Below are 18404 nucleotides of genomic sequence, written 5' to 3'. Positions count from 1 at the left end.
AATTGAACTTTATTCCTTCTGGCAGTGTTTGTGTGTCAGTCACAGGGGTGTCACCGCCACGGGTTCAGTCACTGCTCTATGTAGAGAGAGCTGCAACTGTAATCCTGCCCCCAGCACACTGACTGAAAGCTGGGTCAAATGCTGAGCTGCTGTCAGTCAGTGCCGAGGGCGCGGTTAGAACCACTTCTCTCTATACAATGAGCAGCGACTGAAACCAAACTTTGTTTGGAAGAACAAAGTACATTTCCTCCCGGTGGCATTTCACTAAGTGCGGGCTCCAGGCAGGTTCAAAATACCATTAACATGACGTGTTCTTTTCACATGAAAGGTTCCCTTTAAGCTCTGTTTACAGACTTCTATCCATTCAGTTTAATGTTCTAGATTAAGAAATTGGTCCAAATATGTCATTTACACCAACAATTATTTTCTTAATAAGAAATCATTATCTTTCGGATGCTGATACACTTTAATTAGACAGATTTTTAACGACAGCTGATCAGTTCTCTGGCAGTTGAGACACTTTAAGCACCAATATAGACACTGCATTTGTAATTGGAAAGAGACTGGTCAAATATCTGTTAAAGTATATTTAGTTTGAGCAAGGCTATCACTCATAGGCAATGTCATAATTATTAATGTTAGGGCTCTCTCACATCACTGTATAAATTGGATGAGTGCTATCCAATTTTTAATATGTGACATAAGATCAGAACATTACTCTGTCATGATTATGTCCATACTTTATGTGTCTATGTATAGCCATTAGAGCAAATTGATTTAATGCTAATCTAATTTGCATCAAGTGTTTAGAAATTTGCTGTCAATATAAAAGCAGAAGCAGGAAATGCAGCAGTCATTTTGTGGTGAATCAGGATAATGAGAAGACATCCTAGTCTATACATAGAGATAGCCAGAGAAAGATGTAAAACACTGAATAAATTCTACAGATAGTGTGTGAGACAGCAAAGTAATAAGGATTAGTGTAGGAGGAGAAAGAAAATATCACAAACTTCATTGATAGGGAGAGAACAAAGGCCTGGAGGGACACATAGCTGCCAGCTGCTGCTTTCCTGATCAGTGTGGTTATAGTGTCATTGCAATTAAATCACATATACACATTTTTTTTTCAGAGTAGATGGGGGCTTGAAATGCAATTGGTTGTCTACTCATGAATCTCCTTTCTTGGGAAAATTTGTTGAAGCAGGTGAATTCGACTTTCTGCTGATTCATTCATATTTGTTTGAGGGAGGGTCAAGATCCCCTGCCCCATTCTGAAACAATTGTTCATCAGTGATGCTCGTTTTAAGGGCTGCGTCCCATTCGGCAAGTTGTGTATTGTACTATTTTCACTGTGACAGCGCCCGCTCTGTTGTCGGCTCAGATCAGCAAAAATTAGGCTGCAACAAATTGGTGTCAGAATACACAGCATGCAGAGGCCAGTGACATCACAAGCTGGGGCGGCGCTCTTCCTCTGCACGCTGGGCATTATGACACCGCTCTGTTGTCGACTTATTATTACTGATCTGAGCCGACGACAGAGCGTATGCTGTCACTGTGCACATCGCACAATGCACGACTCGCAGGGAGGGACACAAAAGTGACAAGCAGCACCCCTAAAACAAGCCTCACTGATGACATTTCACTTCAGGCAGGGGGCAGGGGCTAAGGCTTTGCGCTATGCTCTGATGACAATTTGCTTGAGTATAACAAAGCATCATCAGACCGGGAATAGGAAAAAAACAGAATAGCAGTTAGATAGTGTAGTAAGGAAGCGGTAGGGAATTTTTAGCACAAATATATTAGAAAACAGCTTAGACTATGGCACTAAATAGGAATTTACAATGAATTTAAGCTTGACTTCGGACCATTCCTTTAATTTAGATACGTATCCTCTATTGAGGTGTCATACATCATAGGACTCTAGATACAGAATTCTATTTTTAAGTATGATTCTTAATCCTCTATAGATTCCCCCTTCCTCTGAAGATCTAAGCGTATTCTGTGCACTACTGTCTTTAAATCCTCGGTAATAATAGGTCTAATGTGACTTCCAAGTCTCTTGGGCTGGCATCATTACAGCCGGTGTATATTAGTATTCCATGATAGAGAAGAGAATGTAATGGTCTGTACTATAAAATGTGAGAAGTCTGAATATGATACCGCCTCGGTGATATACTACTTCTTCTATTACTTTCCCATCTACATACGCCAGTGGCATGTGTTAACATTTGCCGCATTACCGAATGACACGGGATGGAATATATTGCACTTTTCCATTTTCTTCCCCCTTATACAGAACGCTCCATTGCTCTTCATTGTTGACGTTCTGTTTCATGTTATATCTCAACATCTAAATCCTGGCAGAATTACTGTAAACCTCGCTCTTTGCTGAAAGGAATCTCGTAAAGCCTGGAAGGTGCTGTAGCCAGGTGATAATGGATGGGTTAGCATGATTTCCGTAATGCCTCTCTCAGGCATTACAAGCCGAGATTTCTGCAGATCATAAAATGTTCTTTTTTGTTTTCTCATTTCCCTCACTTCAGAACCTGCTACTCTACTATCAAGAAATATTACAGACAGTGAAATACTTTTGCTTTGCTCTGCCTTTCTGGAAATATAGATGAGAATAAATAAATAATTCAAAAAATGAATATAGAACATCCTGAACACCGTCATTTATAAGCCGCGGCAAAACTTTTTCTTTCCAATTTGCAAATAGTATATAGATTTCATTTTGGAAAGCTGCTGTGTCTTAAAAATCTTTTTTACATCCTCCTTTGTTTTCTGTCGGATTCAGGGCTGTGTTGCTTTTTGATATTCTCCGCTTTCACGGCAGAATCTTTGGCGGATAATCTAAAGCTTATGATTAGCAAAGGTAAACCGACAAGAAATGCATAAATAATAATTTTTCCCAAAATTGCATTATCAGCTTTCGTTAAATTCCAACATTAAAGAAGGGAATCAAGGAAATGTAAATTCTCTGAGGTTTCCCTGTCACCTGTAGTTTGCTGAGGGATTTGCAAAGTGACATAGAAGAATTTGTGATTCACACAGGCAAAGAAGAATTTTCTAACATTTCCACTGTTAAAGGAAATCTATGACCAAGTTTTTGTTATATAATCTGAGAGCAGAATAATGTAGGGGCTGAAACCCTGATTACAGTGATGTATCACTTACTGGTCTGCTTGTTGTCATTTTGATATAATCACTGTTGTTGATCTAGCAGTGCTCAAATGCTGAGCCCTGTATAAGTTCTCTCAAACCACTGTGTATACTATACATTGACAGAAAGCTGCTAATCAATTTGGGGACGGAGTCACATAGAGAAGTTGACCAAGATGCAAAAGACACCTGGTCCTGTAGTGATAATCTGCTGATAAAACACTGATTTTATTGAAACGGGAGCGCAAAGGCTAGTAAGTGATACAACATTCTCAGGCGCTACATCATGGTGATTTCAGAGAGGGTAACAAAAACCTTCTGAAAGATTCCCTATAAATAGTTTCCAATACTGAAGCAATATTTGGAAATTGCTCCATTTAGCTTCATTCAAATTTATAGAACCCAATGCTAAATGTGAACTGGAAAAAAAAATTTCAAGCCCAGGTCTTTTTAGTATTTTTGGCAAGCCTATTCCAGACTCTGGGATACCAACCTAATCAACATTACTCTGCATTGTTTAGTAGGTTACAAAGGATTTAGTAAATTAATTTGTCTCTCCCCATTGACTCTGCTTGATTAAAATAGTAGATGCTGATGATACTCACACTCCCTAAGTTCAGCTTTGCATCTCAGTCACTACTCAAGCTTTTGATGAAAAGAAGCAGTGGTAACATCACAGCTAATATTATTATGCTCTGCTTATATAGCGCTATCATATTCTGCAGCACTTTACAGACATTATCAGCACTGTCCTCAATGGGGCTCACAATCTAAATTCCCTATCAGTATGTCTATAGAGTGTGGGAGGAAACCGGAGGAAACCCACGCAAACACGGGGAGAACATGCAAACTCCTTGCAGACGTCCTTGGTAGGATTTGAACTCAGGACCCTATCGCTGCAAGGCTGCAGTGCTAACCACTGAGCCACCGTGCTGCCCTATAACTACAGCACATGTGACTGCTGCAGCCAATCACTGGGCTCAGCAGCTTGTGCCATGGGCTACATCTGAGTTCAGTGAATAGCTGCAAGGGTCATGTTTCCTGTAGTCATGATGTCAACACTGCATCCTGTCATCATGGACGCAAGGCAACTATTTATTATTAATCCGAGAGGGGATAAAACATGTTTTCTGAAAATGCCTTTAATTCAGAAGGCCTTTTATAAAAATGTCCTAAAGTCTATATTTTCATTTTATGGTGTATGGAAGCACTGTGCCAGAAGATAAAGAAAAATCTGTTAGATCAGCTCTTTTGTTTCTGCAGACCAAACTTGTAGCTAGGCTTTTTATTACAGAGTACAATATGATCCTAGCCCTGTATTTAATGCCTTGACCAAGGTAAAGTGTCTTGTTTCCTTCCTCTAACACTCAACACCTAAAGCTTCTATATACGTTAGATAGAAAAAATAGAAAGGAACGGATGGCACTCACCGGTTAAAAAAACTTCTTTATTCCAATACTTTAAAACATCGGCATCGGGAGGATGGGAGCAGGATACGTACTTTAAAACATCGGCATCGGGAGGATGGGAGCAGGATACGTTAGACCAAGGGTGTCCAACCTGTGGTTCCGGAACCACATGTGGTTTGCCAGCCCATGATCTGTGGTTCACAGCTGTCTGCCAACTAGGTGAACTAACATCAGGTCTATCAGACAGGTGTGAAGAACATGTCTTCAGATTGTTACTTTTGTGTGTTGCCCTGCACAGAAGAGCAGACATGAATGAGCATATACTGGAAGAGAAGATACATTTGATAAGTTGGATATAGGGAGACACTGTTAGTTTGAGGGGTGTTGAAGCTGGATACAAATGTTTGGTGGGAGTGCTTCATGCTAGAATTCTGGTTGGGTCCAAAGTGGGAACTCCTGGATATAAGTATACTGACAAAAGGGAGGGTGGCGCAAGATGTATGTGTGGGGAAGCTGTCATTATACTGGTAATAGGGGCTGTGGATGACACTACAGTTGGGCAGGATAGATGCTGGATGTGGTTCGTGACCCTCACTCAGAATTAGATGTGGCTCTCAATGTGAGAAAGTTTGAAGACCACTACACAAAACTAATGTGGGTATTGACTGGTTTGGCTGATGCTCTAATGTGTACATTGTTGGGGTGTATGTTGACCAAGCATGTCTAATTTCAGACTGTGAATAGCTTTTTTCTTCTGGAGAAAAGCCACCTGACAGATGTTTGGCAATAGCCTTCTCATACGGAACACAGGAGCACTTGGCTGAACCAGTGCTCCTGTATATGGGAGAGCCAGCCAAGAAGTCAGTCAACCTAATGACCGGCAGAAGCACCTTTAGGCCAACAACCTTCTCATGTCATCTAGAGAAGAAGAGGAAAAAACACATGGTGCGCCATAGTGCAGAATTTCTGTCTAAGGTTTAGCAATCAAGCTAAGCTGCTTAGTGATTGGCCTGAGGAAGGCGTCGGTACGATGCTGAAACAGGGAGCTTTGTAACCTTATTTATTTTATCCAATAAAAGTGGTGAACCATATCATGGACTGATTCTCTACTTTACCTATAATTTTGTTCCCATTTTTTATTTTTACCTTTACTACATCCATTCAATGTGTATTCGGACGTAAGGCACATGCTCTGGCTTCACCCCCTCCCATAATTATTTCCCTTTAACAGACATCAGTAATAAAAAAATATTTTTCTAGGGTACAGATTGCAGGAATTTGCTTGATCAGTGACAAACCGGACATGTGTTACTGTATGTTATGGAAAACACTTGATTATTATGTATTATGGATAGGTTGCTATAACTTAATAACGATAATGCATTTGTGTTCTATTTTAGTACCTGGCTTCCCTTATCCTGCTGCGACAGCTGCTGCCGCGTACAGAGGCGCACACCTCAGAGGCAGAGGACGCACGGTCTATAACACATTTCGCGCTGCGGCACCCCCTCCTCCAATCCCTGCTTATGGCGGGTAAGTATTACATTCTCATGTACCATTAGAACACTTTCCCACTAGCGAAAATAAACTATGATAGAAAAAAAAAAACATGCTGTTCTTGTCTTCCTCCAGAAACAAACACAGCATGGTGCTAGGCCAAGTGCCTGAAGTTGTGCACCTTGCGCAGCACAGGCTATTGAAAAATGACTGTAATTTGTACTGTCATGGTTGGTGGCTTTAAGCATTTGATATGTCACATGTTGTTATGTAAATTCTACTAGAGCCTAAATGCTGCAGAAACAAAAAAAATTGTAACAATTGAAAATGTGTCTTTGATGATTGCAAACATCTGGTCATTAAGGAGGTTGGATGAAGCTGAGACTGTGCAACTCCCCTCAGATTCTGATTAATAGGGTTTCAATGCACCAATAAAATCCATTTTTTTCGTGAGAGACCCGGATGCAGGTGCCACAGTGAGAAAATATGAGATCTCCCATTGCCTACAATATACTCAATACACACAATAAACAAAAACAAAGGAATATTAACAAGATTGTCCTGCTTTACTTAACCTCTAGAGATAAAACCTAGATTTAACACGTTGGAATTTGGAACATCTACCAGAACAACTTACTATCAGTCATATCTTGAGCATTGCAGAGGAATTCGAGGCTATAAAGTTTATTGTCCAAAGTAAATAAATATGGCATAAAAATAAAACTATGTAGTAGTAAATGTGCAGTAAAAGGATCTTTTATTAATATGGGAGTTTAGAACACTTGGTAATGCATCTTTTATTGCCAGTGCAAGTACCCTTCCTCCCAGTTTTTAGTTATTGCATCTTCTAGGAGGAGGTATTTGTTGGTAAAACCTATATTTACCTTGGACACTCATGAAAAAAAGTAGTAGAGCTGAATTTAATATTTAGCCAAATTTGTCATAATTTGATAAAGTGTTCTCAGGAGTTTTTCAGGAAACTCACAAATCCATAAGCCCCGAGTCGTCATTTGCATTTTTTTTAGGTCACTTCCCTTTTTTTGTCTTGTTGTATTAGATTCTGTTTTGGGCTCCAAATTCTTTGAAATGATGCACGTAATTCATGAATTTGTCACAAAAGTCAAAAATTTTATTTTTTTCGCTCTTTAACTGTTGTTGTGACTCTTTGGCATCAACATTACACGTTTCGAAAAATGACACAAATGCCGAAATGCTTGCATGCTCAAAAATTGACCAAGGGAGACTGGAGTAAAGTTGCACCAATTTTTGGTACTTTTTAAAAAGTTGAAGTTGATGAATTAGATGAGAACATTTAGAATAGCTAAGCTCTGCCCTCAAAGGGAAAAAAGCAAAACAAAACATGCAAGCACTTATAAAATAGACTTCAAAAAAGGTGCAAGTGATATAATTGGTTTTGTGCAAGCGAAAGAGGCGCAACAAACAAAACATACACAAAGAAAACAGACACAAAACTAGACAAACACAGGTAAAAAGGCAATGATTCATCAGGGCCATAGTATAAAAAGAAACCAAATTCAGCTCTGTTATATTTTAGGCCTGTGAAATTGGTCATTCAAGGTGATGTGGAATTATAAATACCATATTTATTTGTTCATGTTAGAATCTGAACATAGTAGATTCAGACTGAAGGCAGCAAAATAATGGAGAATGAGGACCACATATGGAAACAAGGACTAAAAAACATGTGTGAAACAAGCCAGAATGTTAAATCGTACTTTCCTTAAATGATTCCCCCCCTTTTAATCTGATCACAGTCACCTGGAAGTATTTTCCAACAGTCTTGTTGCTGTTTCAAGCTGTGCTGAACACTTATTGGCACTGGTGTTTCATAGAAAACATAGTTTAAAAATCTGGCTGGGACTATGTGTCTCCACTAGTGATGAGCGAGTATACTCGATATTCGGGTTTCCCTGAGAATGCTCAGGTGGTCTCCGAGTAATTGAATGTTCTCGGAGATTTAGTTTTCGTTGCTGCAGCTGCATGATTTGCGACTGCTAGACAGGCTGAACACATGTGGAAATTCCCTAACAAACAGGCAACCCCCACATGTAATCAAGCTGTCTAAGAGTCACAAATATAAGAGTCGTAAATCTCCGAGCACATCCAAATACTCGGAGACCACCCGAGCATGCTCAGGGAAACCCGAGTAACGAGTATACTCACTCATCACTAGTCTCCACTGACAAGAGATGAGCGAATTTGCTCGGGTTCCCTCTTATTTGGCAAGCTATAGCGCTTGCTAAATAAGCTGCAGATGAAACCCGGCTTCCTGGATTGCGCCGTCCAACAGTTGATCAGCGCCGCAGCTGCATGTGTCACGGCTGTGTGACAGGAGCGACACTTGCATGGTGTGTCCAACAAACAGGCTCTCCATGCATATGCTGTGACTGTGACACAGCCGCGACACATACAACTGCATCGCAGATCAACTGTTGGATGGCGCAATCCAGGAAGCCGGGTTCCCTCTGCAGCTTATTCGGCAAGCGCTATAACTTGCCAAAATAAGAGGGAACCCGAGCAAATTCGCTCATCTCTACCACTGACTAGTCCAAGGCCTGCACCCTGCTGTTTTTCTCTAGCTTTTCCCTGGTCTCCTATAGCAATCTGCCCATCTTTAGAGAAGCTTTTACAAGTTCTGGTGGAACGAGCTTGTAAGGGCTACACATCTACACATGTTCAACTAACATTCCTAGGCTGTAACAGTAGCTGGTATCCTAGGCTTTGAGTGCTGAATAATAAAATTAAAAATCACTCTGTTGTTGAGGATGGAGAGGATTTTTAAATATTAGCAAGTACATAACTGTTTTTTTTTACAAGCAATTTGCAATTGTACCCATTAAAGAAAATTAGAATGCCCATTTTATTTTATTTTTCTGATACATCAAAATGATATTTCTGATAAATCCATTATTTTGGAAAGGTGAATCTGCAGTGAGTTAACATGCGCTAGCACGTTTTGCATCGCTCAACTCCTCCTGGATATAAAGCCAGTGTGATTTACATAAAGATATAGCTTTGAAATTAGACTATAAAGTCGGATCGGATGTTGCACCTCATTAAGCCCTGAAAACTTCTGCAACACACATGGCTATTCTTCAGTCTGCTCAGAATCTGCCCTCAACATACCGGAATTATCTAGGCCAAATTCAACATTAACTAGAGCATGCAATGCTGGAATGAACATGTGAATATGCACACTGCTTTATCATGTGTAAACACACAAAGAACCAAGAGATATTACAGCAAAATCTCATTTTCAGGCTTAGTTGGCTGCGTTTTGTCTTGCATTGATTTGTGTGTTTCTTTTCTGTGTTTTATTCACAGTGTTGTTTACCAGGATGGATTTTATGGTGCAGATATTTATGTAAGTATCTATATGCATGATATTTTATTGTCATAGAAAGAAGATAGTGTTCAGTAAAATTAATTTTCAGAAATGTATTTTATTTTTCATGTGGGCATGGAAATATAAATATATAAATATATAAAGTCATTGATTTTGCAGTTACTTTATTTTAATTACATAGATAAGATGAGCATTTGCTTCTGGTTTCAAGCATGCAATATAATGTGAATACAAAGGAGTATTATCAGAAATAAATAAAAAATATCAGAAATATTGTGGTGGTTTGTAGAGCTGTAAAATTCTAATTTTGAGGTTTTAATTAATGTGTTAATTTTTAACAAATTAAAATAGTTTTACTATAGCTTACACATTGAGAGGTGCATTGGACATATACATATATGAAGATATACGTGTACATACGTATGTGTAAATATATATATATATATATATATATATATATATATATATATATACTGTATATACAATAAAAAATAACCGAAAAAAACACTTCACACAAGGCAACGTAGTATAAAAAATATATTTATATCTATATTTGCACACTAAATGTATAAAGAAGCACAGCAAAACCCACAATGCAGGAAAAGGAAGGTGAAGTACCTCAATGCATCAACCCATAGATCCTACTTCTTAATGTCATAATAGATTAGCGCATTATAATGTAAAAAATTAATTAATAATTAACTAGTACTCCAAAATGTGCCACACAGGATAGTAAATTGCAATTGGGCACATACTGACAAATTAGGTAGATAAAGTACATGCTTATCCACATAGGAGGTACATATACCGCAATATAGCAAAATTCCTGTGTGCACAAATTGAAAAGGCATGTAACACTGTAAGCAATTACTATAATATCAGATACGTAAAGACCAAGGTATAGTTACCAGTTGGGGGAGCGCATTGAGGACCCACCACTCCCGACGCGCGTTTCGCAAGAAATGCTTCGTCCAGACCACCCCTGGACGAAGCATACTCGAATAACAATAATAATGACTCCATCACAAATACCTACCTATTGGGCAAACAGTACAAAACTCAACACTTCGGTTCAAGATTCTATTCTAAATTTGATTCCACATGGTGCTTTCACATGGTCATTTTGGTAAGAGTACATCTTATTTCATGTGCGGCCTAGATCTTTTTTGCTATAATGAAATGTTGGCTGAAAGTTAAAAAAATAATAATAAATTCACAACACACAGTTTGCTTATTCCATGCCATTTTCTTTACTTGACAAGATTTTTTGGGGAGTCTGTGCCTTCTTTATTAATGTAGCATGCTGCAGTTTCAGATTTGTTTTAGCCAGCTTTTGGCATTTTTGTTTGGTGCCTGATAGTATCTACATTTTTAGCAAAACAAATTGCAACAGAAAAGTGAGGGGAGTGACGAGTTTGCCCAAATTGTCAGCAGACAGATGGTGGAAATTATAAAATGCTAAACAAACTGTGTTTTTTGTTGTTGAACTTTTACACCTTTAATGCCTTTTTAAGTTTTAGAATTTTTCTGCAAATGTGGCATGCTCTTAGAGAGCTGCAGGCATCTCTGTTGGGAAAATACATGAATAAGTATGCTACTGTGTTGGGGGTTTGTGGATGCATTGTAATGTTTGGGGTAGGGACTTTAAGGGCAACATACTGTGTGCAGGACATGGGGCATCATATTGTATTTGGGTGACTTTGGTGGTATCATACTGAGTAAGAGATTGTGGTGGAATCATGCTATTTTCGGGGGCAAAATATGGGCATCCTGCTGTGTGTAGGGTGCTATTTGGTAATCATGATTTCTGTGGTGTCATACTGTCTGTGTGTGGGACTGTGGGGGCATCATTCTGTATATGGGGACTGTAGAAGCATCACAATGTGTGTGAGAGGATGTAGTAGCATTATTTTGTGTGGTAGAAAACTTTCAGGCACCATACTGTGGGGAAATGATACTTTATTTTGGTGACTGTAAGGGAATCACATCTTGGGTGAGTCATAATGTATGTGGGGCAATGTACTGTTGGGGAAACTGCTTGGGCATCATACTGCGTGTGAGAGGCACTGTGGTTGCATTATAGCGTGTGTGGGGGAATGTAATATGGGACCATCATTCCTTGTAAGCGGGGAATGTGGAGGCATAATACTGTGTGGGAGAATGTACTGTGGGTGCATCTTACTGTATGGGGTGGTGTAAATTTAAGGGCATCATACTGTGTATGTACTCTTGGGGCAGGATACTGTGTGAGGGCGACTGTGTGGCATTATATTGTGTGTATGGGAATGTATTGAGGGGCATCATACTTTGGGTGGTGCAATGAAATGTGTGAGAACATCATACTGTGTGTGGAACAATGTACTATGTGTTGGGGAATGTATTGTGGGTGTGATTATACTGTGTGTAAATTGTCTCTTCAGAGAGGAAGAGGACTAGAACTCTAGCACAACCTATAGGAAGTAGGGATTCTGAAGATCAATATCAACCCTTTAATGATCCTTGTCATATGAATTAACCCCTTCATGACCCAGCCTATTTTGACCTTAATGACCTGGCCGTTTTTTGCAATTCTGACCAGTGTCTTTTATGAGGTAATAACTCAGGAACGCTTCAACGGATCCTAGCGGTTCTGAGATTGTTCTTTCGTGACATATTGGGCTTCATGTTAGTGATAAATGTAGGTCGATAATTTCTGAGTTTATTTGTGAAAAAAAATGGAAATTTGGCAAAAATTTTGAAAATTTTGCAATTTTCACATTTTGAATTTTTATTCTGTTAAACCAGAGAGTTATGTGACACAAAATAGTTAATAAATAACATTCCCAACATGTCTACTTTACATCAGCACAATCTTGGAAACAACGTTTTTATTTGCTAGGAAGTTATAAGGGTTAAAATTTGACCAGTGATTTCTCATTTTTACAACAAAATTTACAAAACCATTTTTTTTTGGGACCACCTCACATTTGAAGTCAGTTTGAGGGTTCTATATGGCTGAAAATACCCAAAAGTGACACCACGCTAAAAACTGCACCCCTCAAGGTGCTCAAAACCACATTCAAGAAGTTTATTAACCCTTCAGGTGTTTCACAGCAGCAGAAGCAACATGGAAGGAAAAAATGAACATTTAACTTTTTAGTAACAAAAATGATCTTTTAGCAACAAATTTTTTATTTTCCCAACGGTAAAAGGAGAAACTGGACAACAAACTTTGTTGTCCAATTTGTCCTGAGTACGCTGATACCTTATATGTGGGGTTAAACCACTGTTTGGGCGCAAGGCAGGGCTCGGAAGGGAAGGAGCGCCATTTGACTTTTTGAATAAAAAATTGGCTCCAATCTTTAGCGGACTCCATGTCGCATTTGGAGAGCCCCCGTGTGCCTAAACATTGGAGCTCCCCCACAAGTGACCCCATTTTGGAAACTAGACCCCCCCCAAGGAACTTATCTAAAAGCATAGTGAGCACTTTAAACCCTCAGATGCTTCACAAATTGATCCGTAAATATGAAAAAATACTTTTTTTCACACAAAATTTATTTTAGCCTCAATTTTTTCATTTTCACATGGGCAACAGGATAAAATGGATCATAAAATTTGTTGGGCAATTTCTCCTGAGTACGTAGATACCTTATATGTGGGGGTAAACCACTGTTTGGGTGCATGGCAAGGCTCAGAAGGGAAGGCGCGCCATTTGACTTTTTGAATGGAAAATTAGCTCCAATCGTTAGCGGACACCATGTCGCGTTTGGAGAGCCCCTGTGTGCCTAAACAATGGAGCTCCCCTACAAGTGACCCAATTTTGGAAACTAGACCCCCCAAGGAACTTATCTAGATGCATAGTGAGCATTTTAAGCCCCCAGGTGCTTCACAGAAGTTTATAATGCAGAGCCATGAAAATAAAAAAATAATTTTTCTTTCCTCAAAAATGATTTTTAGCCCGGAATTTTTTATTTTCCCAAGGTTAACAGGAGAAATTGGACCGCAAATGTTGTTGTCCAGTTTGTCCTGAGTACGATGATACCCCATATGTGGGGGTAAACCACTGTTTGGGCACACGTCAGGGCCCGGAAGGGAAGGCACGCCAATTGGCTTTTTGAATAGAAAATTAGCTCCAATCATTAGCGGACACCATGTCGCGTTTGGAGAGCCACTGTGTGCCTAAACATTGGAGCTCCCCACAAGTGACCCCATTTTGGAAACTAGACCTCCCAAGGAACTCATCTAGATGTGTAATGAGCACTTTGAACCCCCAAGTGCTTCACAGAAGTTTTTAACGCAGAGCCATGAAAATAAAAAATAATTTTTCGTTTCTCAAAAATGATTTTTTTAGCCCACAATTTTTTATTTTCCCAAGGGTAACAGGAGAAATTGGACCCTAAAAGTTGTTTTAAAGTTTCTCCTGAGTACGCTGATACCCCATTTGTGGGGGTAAACCACTGTTTGGGCACATGTCGGGGTTCGGAAGGAAAGTAGTGACGTTTTGAAATGCAGACTTTGATGGAATGGTCTGCGGGCATCATGTTACGTTTGCAGAGCCCCTGATGTGCCTAAACAGTAGAAACCCCCCACAAGTGACCCTATTTTGGAAACTAGACCCCCCAAGGAACTTATCTAGATAAGTGGTGAGCACTTTGAACCCCCAAGTGCTTCACAGAAGTTTACAACGCAGAGCCGTGAAAATAAAAAATCATTTTTCTTTCCTCAAAAATTATGCTTTAGCAAGCAATTTTTTATTTTCACAAGGGTAAAAGGAGAAATTGGACCCCAATAGTTGTTGCCCAGTTTGTCCTGAGTACACTTATACCCCACATGTGGGGGTAAACCACTGTTTGGGCACAAGTCGGGGCTTGGAGAGGAAGTAGTGACGTTTTGAAATGCAGACTTTGATGGAGTGGTCTGCGGGTGTCACGTTGCATTTGCAGAGCCCCTGATGTGCCTAAACAGTAGAAACCCCCCACAAGTGACCCCATTTTGGAAACTGGACCCCCCCAAGGAACTTATCTAGATGTGTGGTGAGCACTTTGAACCCCAAGTGCTTCACAGAAGTTTATAACGCAGAGCTGTGAAAATAAAAAATAATTTTTCATTCCTCTAAAATTATGTTTTAGCAAGCAATGTTTTATTTTCTCAAGGGTAACAGGAGAAATTGGATGCCAATAATTGTTGCCCAGTTTATCCTGAGTATGCTGGTACCCCATATGTGGGGGTAAACCACTGTTTGGGCGCACGGCGGGGCTCGGAAGGGAGGGAGCACCATTTGACTTTTTGAACCAAGATTGGCTGGAATCAATGGTGGCGCCATGTTGCGTTTGGAGACCCCTGATGTGCCTAAACAGTGGAAACCCCTCAATTCTAACTCCAACACTAACCCCAACACACCCCAAACACTAATCCCAACTCTAGATATAACCCTAACCCCAACACACCCCTAACCACAACCCTAATTCAACACACCCCTAACCCTATTCCCAACTCTAACCCTAATCCTAACCCTAACCACAACCCTAACCCCAACACACCCCTAACCCTAACCACAAACCTAATCTTAAACCTATTTCCAACCCTAGCCCTAATTCCAACCCTAACTCTAATTCCAACCCTAACCCTAAGGCTGTGTGCTGTCATGATCTAAATGGCAAGAGATCATAGCATCAGCATATATAGGAACTAGCTCTTGGAAGATGGAAACTGAGCTGACCATGAACTAAACCTAACGCACAACTAGCAGTGGCCGGGTAGCATGCCTACGTTGATTCTAGATGCCCAGCACCAGCCGGAGGACTAAATAAAGCTAGCAGAGGAAAATATTAGTCCTAGCTCACCTCTAGAGAAATACCCCGAAAGGAGACAGAGGCCCCCCACATGTATTGGCGGTGAATCAAGATGAAATAACAAACGTAGTATGAAAATAGGTTTAGCAAATTTGAGGTCCACTTACTACATAGCAGAAGACAGAAAGGACACTTTCATGGTCAGCTGAAAACCCTATCAAAACACCATCCAGAAATTACTTTAAAACTCTGGCATTAACTCATAACACCAGAGTGGCAATTCCTGTTCACAAGAGCTTTCCAGACACAGTAACGAAACTACAGCTGTGAACTGGAACAAAAATGCAAAAACAAACATGGACAAGAGTCCGACTTATCTAGTAGTTGTCTAGGAGCAGGAACAAGCACAGAGAGGCTTCTGATAACATTGTTGACTGGCAAGCAACTAACAGAGCAGCAAGGTTATATAGCGACTCCCACATCTTGATGGGAACAGGTGAACAGAGAAGATGAAGACACCAGTTCAATTCCACCAGTAGCCACCGGGGGAGCCCAGAATCCAAATTCACAACAGTGTGCCCACATTGTGGATTCGTGTGAGATTTTTCCGCCCCATTTTTGAAAAATCCGCAGGTAAAAGGCACTGCGTTTTATCTGCACATTTACCATGGATTTCCAGTGTTTTTTGTGCGGATTTCACCTGCGGATTCCTATTGAGGAGCAGGTGTAAAACGGAATTCGCACAAAGAATTGACATGCTGCGGAAAATACAACACAGCATTTCCGCGCGGTATTTTCCGCACCATGGGCACAGCGGATTTGGTTTTCAGTAGGTTTACATGGTACTGTAAACCTGATGGAAAACTGCTACCAATCTGCAGCTGCCAATCCGCTGCGGATCCACAGCCAAATATGCACCATGTGTGCACATAGTCTAATCTAACCCTAACTCTAGTTCTAACCCTAATTCTAACCCTAACCCTAGCCCTAACACTAACCCTAGCCCTAATCCTAACCCTAACCCTAGTGGGGGAAGAAAAAAATATATATTTTTTCTTTATTTTTATTATTATCGCTACCTATGGGGGTGATAAAGGGGGGGGTTCATTTACTATTTTTTTTATTTTGATCACTGTGATAGGTTTTATCACAGTGATCAAAATGTACCTGGAACGAATATGCCGGCTGGCAGATTCGGCGAGCGCACTGCGCATGCGCCAACCATTTTGGAAGATGGCGGCGCCCATGAAGAAGACGGACGGACACCGTGAGGCTCGGTAAGTATGAGGGGGGAGATCGGAGCACGGGGGGATCGGAGCACAGGGGGTGGATCGAAGCACGGGGGGAGCAGACAGGAGGACGGGGGAGCAGACTGGAGGACGGAGGGGAGCGGACCACAGTGCGGGGCATAAAGGAGGACTGGGGAGGCGATTGGTGGCGGTGGGGGGGCAGATTAGGTTTTCCGGGCCATGGCCAATGATATTGCAGCATCGGCCATGGCTGGATTGTAATATTTCACCATTTTCATAGGTGAAATATTACAAATCGCTCTGATTGGCTGTTTCACTTTCAACAGCCAATCAGAGCGATCATAGCCATGGGGGGGTGAAGTACCACTCCCCCTGTCCCTGTAGATCGGGTGAAATTGGAGTTAACCCTTTCACCCGATCATTCCATGACGCCACATAGGCGTCACAGGTCAGATTGGCACCAACTTTCATGATGCCTACGTGGTGTCAAAGGTCGGGAAGGGGTTAAGATAAAAGCCAAAACGGGTCAATATTGACTTTTAGGATCGCTACTTCTTATAGTTGGCACTCTAGTTAGCTCTTGTCCTCTTCCTCTCTGAAGAGACAATTTACATATTTGCCAGAGAAGAAGTGGCATAGTGTAAAATAAATATTGCCATGGAGCAATATGCAGTAAATGTTCCTCTTTTCTGCTTTTTTGTCTTAAAGCTGGGAGGTATGGTGAAAAGGTTGGACAGTGACGAGGTGGTCCTTTGTTAGGAAGTAGCACAGCTTTCTGAAGACCTACTAATTTTCCAAAATCACATGACTGATTTTCATTAAGATGATTTTGACATACTGTATTTGCTAAAGGAAATTAATTATTAAACTGTTTATTTTATAATATGCAATGGTCCTCTCCTTTAAATGGAACCTGAATTTGCAAATTGGCTATTATTTTTTCTCCAGGTTTATGCTGGCAATTAAATAATAACTACAATGTTTACAGCTAAACACTATTATTTGTTATTTTGCCATAGTTATAAATTAATAACTGACCTCCTGTGTGTAAAGCAATTGTTGTGAGTTATCGGGGTGGTACAGTATCTTGGCTGAATCATGACTTTAAACATCAATGCAGTCTGTATATTACTCTAAAATTATGTTCTAGATCATCATTGAACCATCATTGCACAGCAAACACTTGCACAAAGTTCAAATATAGCTCCGGAAACAGCTGGACTCAACATAGGGTAGGTAGAGGTGGTCTATACTGATTAGGCAGCACTGACAGCTCTTCTTACTTCAGTTTCAGAGATCATGTAACTTCTGAGTACCAGGCATGAGCTACAGCTTTTAAACCATGATAGCTACAATCGACGACATATCCCAGAGATATCCATGTTTTTATTACCGGTATTTAAAAATGAGCTGTTCAGGACTATGGGCACAGGCAAATAAATGACCATAGATATCCATAAATTGAGTTGTGTAATAATGAGAAGTGACACAGGAAAAAAGTATTGATCACACTTACTGAAATTTATATAATACTTTGTACAAAAGCCTTTGTTGGTGATGTCAGCTTCAAGATGCCTCCTATATGGAGAAACTAGTCACATTCATTGCTCAGGTGGAATTTTGGCTCATTCTTCCACATACCCACTCTTCAAATCCTCAAGATTCCATGGGTTCCTTCTATAACTCTGAGCTTTAGTTCCTTCCATAAATGTTCTATTGGATTCAGGTCAAGTGATTGGCTGCCCCATTCTAGCAGCTTCATTTTCTTTCTCCTAATAAATGAGTTTCCTTGGTTGTGTGTTTGGGATATTTGTCTTGCTGAAATGTCCACCCTTCTTTTAACTTCATCATCCTGGAACATGACAGCAGACTTTTAATCATATGAAATTTGCCAGTGTTGTATGCTGAAAAACAGCTACACACCATGTGGTTCCCACCTAAAAACTTC

General features: G+C 40.3%; 1 protein-coding gene across 16 annotated transcripts in view; it reads left to right on the top strand.

Moving 5' to 3' along the window:
- The window catches only part of RBFOX1 (RNA binding fox-1 homolog 1), a 957869-nt gene that overhangs the window by 797220 nt on the left and 142245 nt on the right, over nt 1-18404 (top strand). For all 16 annotated transcript variants that reach the window (XM_077275267.1, XM_077275270.1, XM_077275261.1 and 13 more), the window contains 2 exons: nt 5972-6104; nt 9414-9453. In XM_077275267.1, the coding sequence (XP_077131382.1) occupies nt 5972-6104; nt 9414-9453 (173 nt within the window). The remainder of the gene's footprint in view (nt 1-5971; nt 6105-9413; nt 9454-18404) is intronic.

This window comes from Ranitomeya variabilis, chromosome 7, assembly GCF_051348905.1.
Source record: "Ranitomeya variabilis isolate aRanVar5 chromosome 7, aRanVar5.hap1, whole genome shotgun sequence".
In the NCBI taxonomy this organism is placed as follows: domain Eukaryota; kingdom Metazoa; phylum Chordata; class Amphibia; order Anura; family Dendrobatidae; genus Ranitomeya; species Ranitomeya variabilis.
This window is presented reverse-complemented; position numbering and strand designations above follow the sequence as displayed.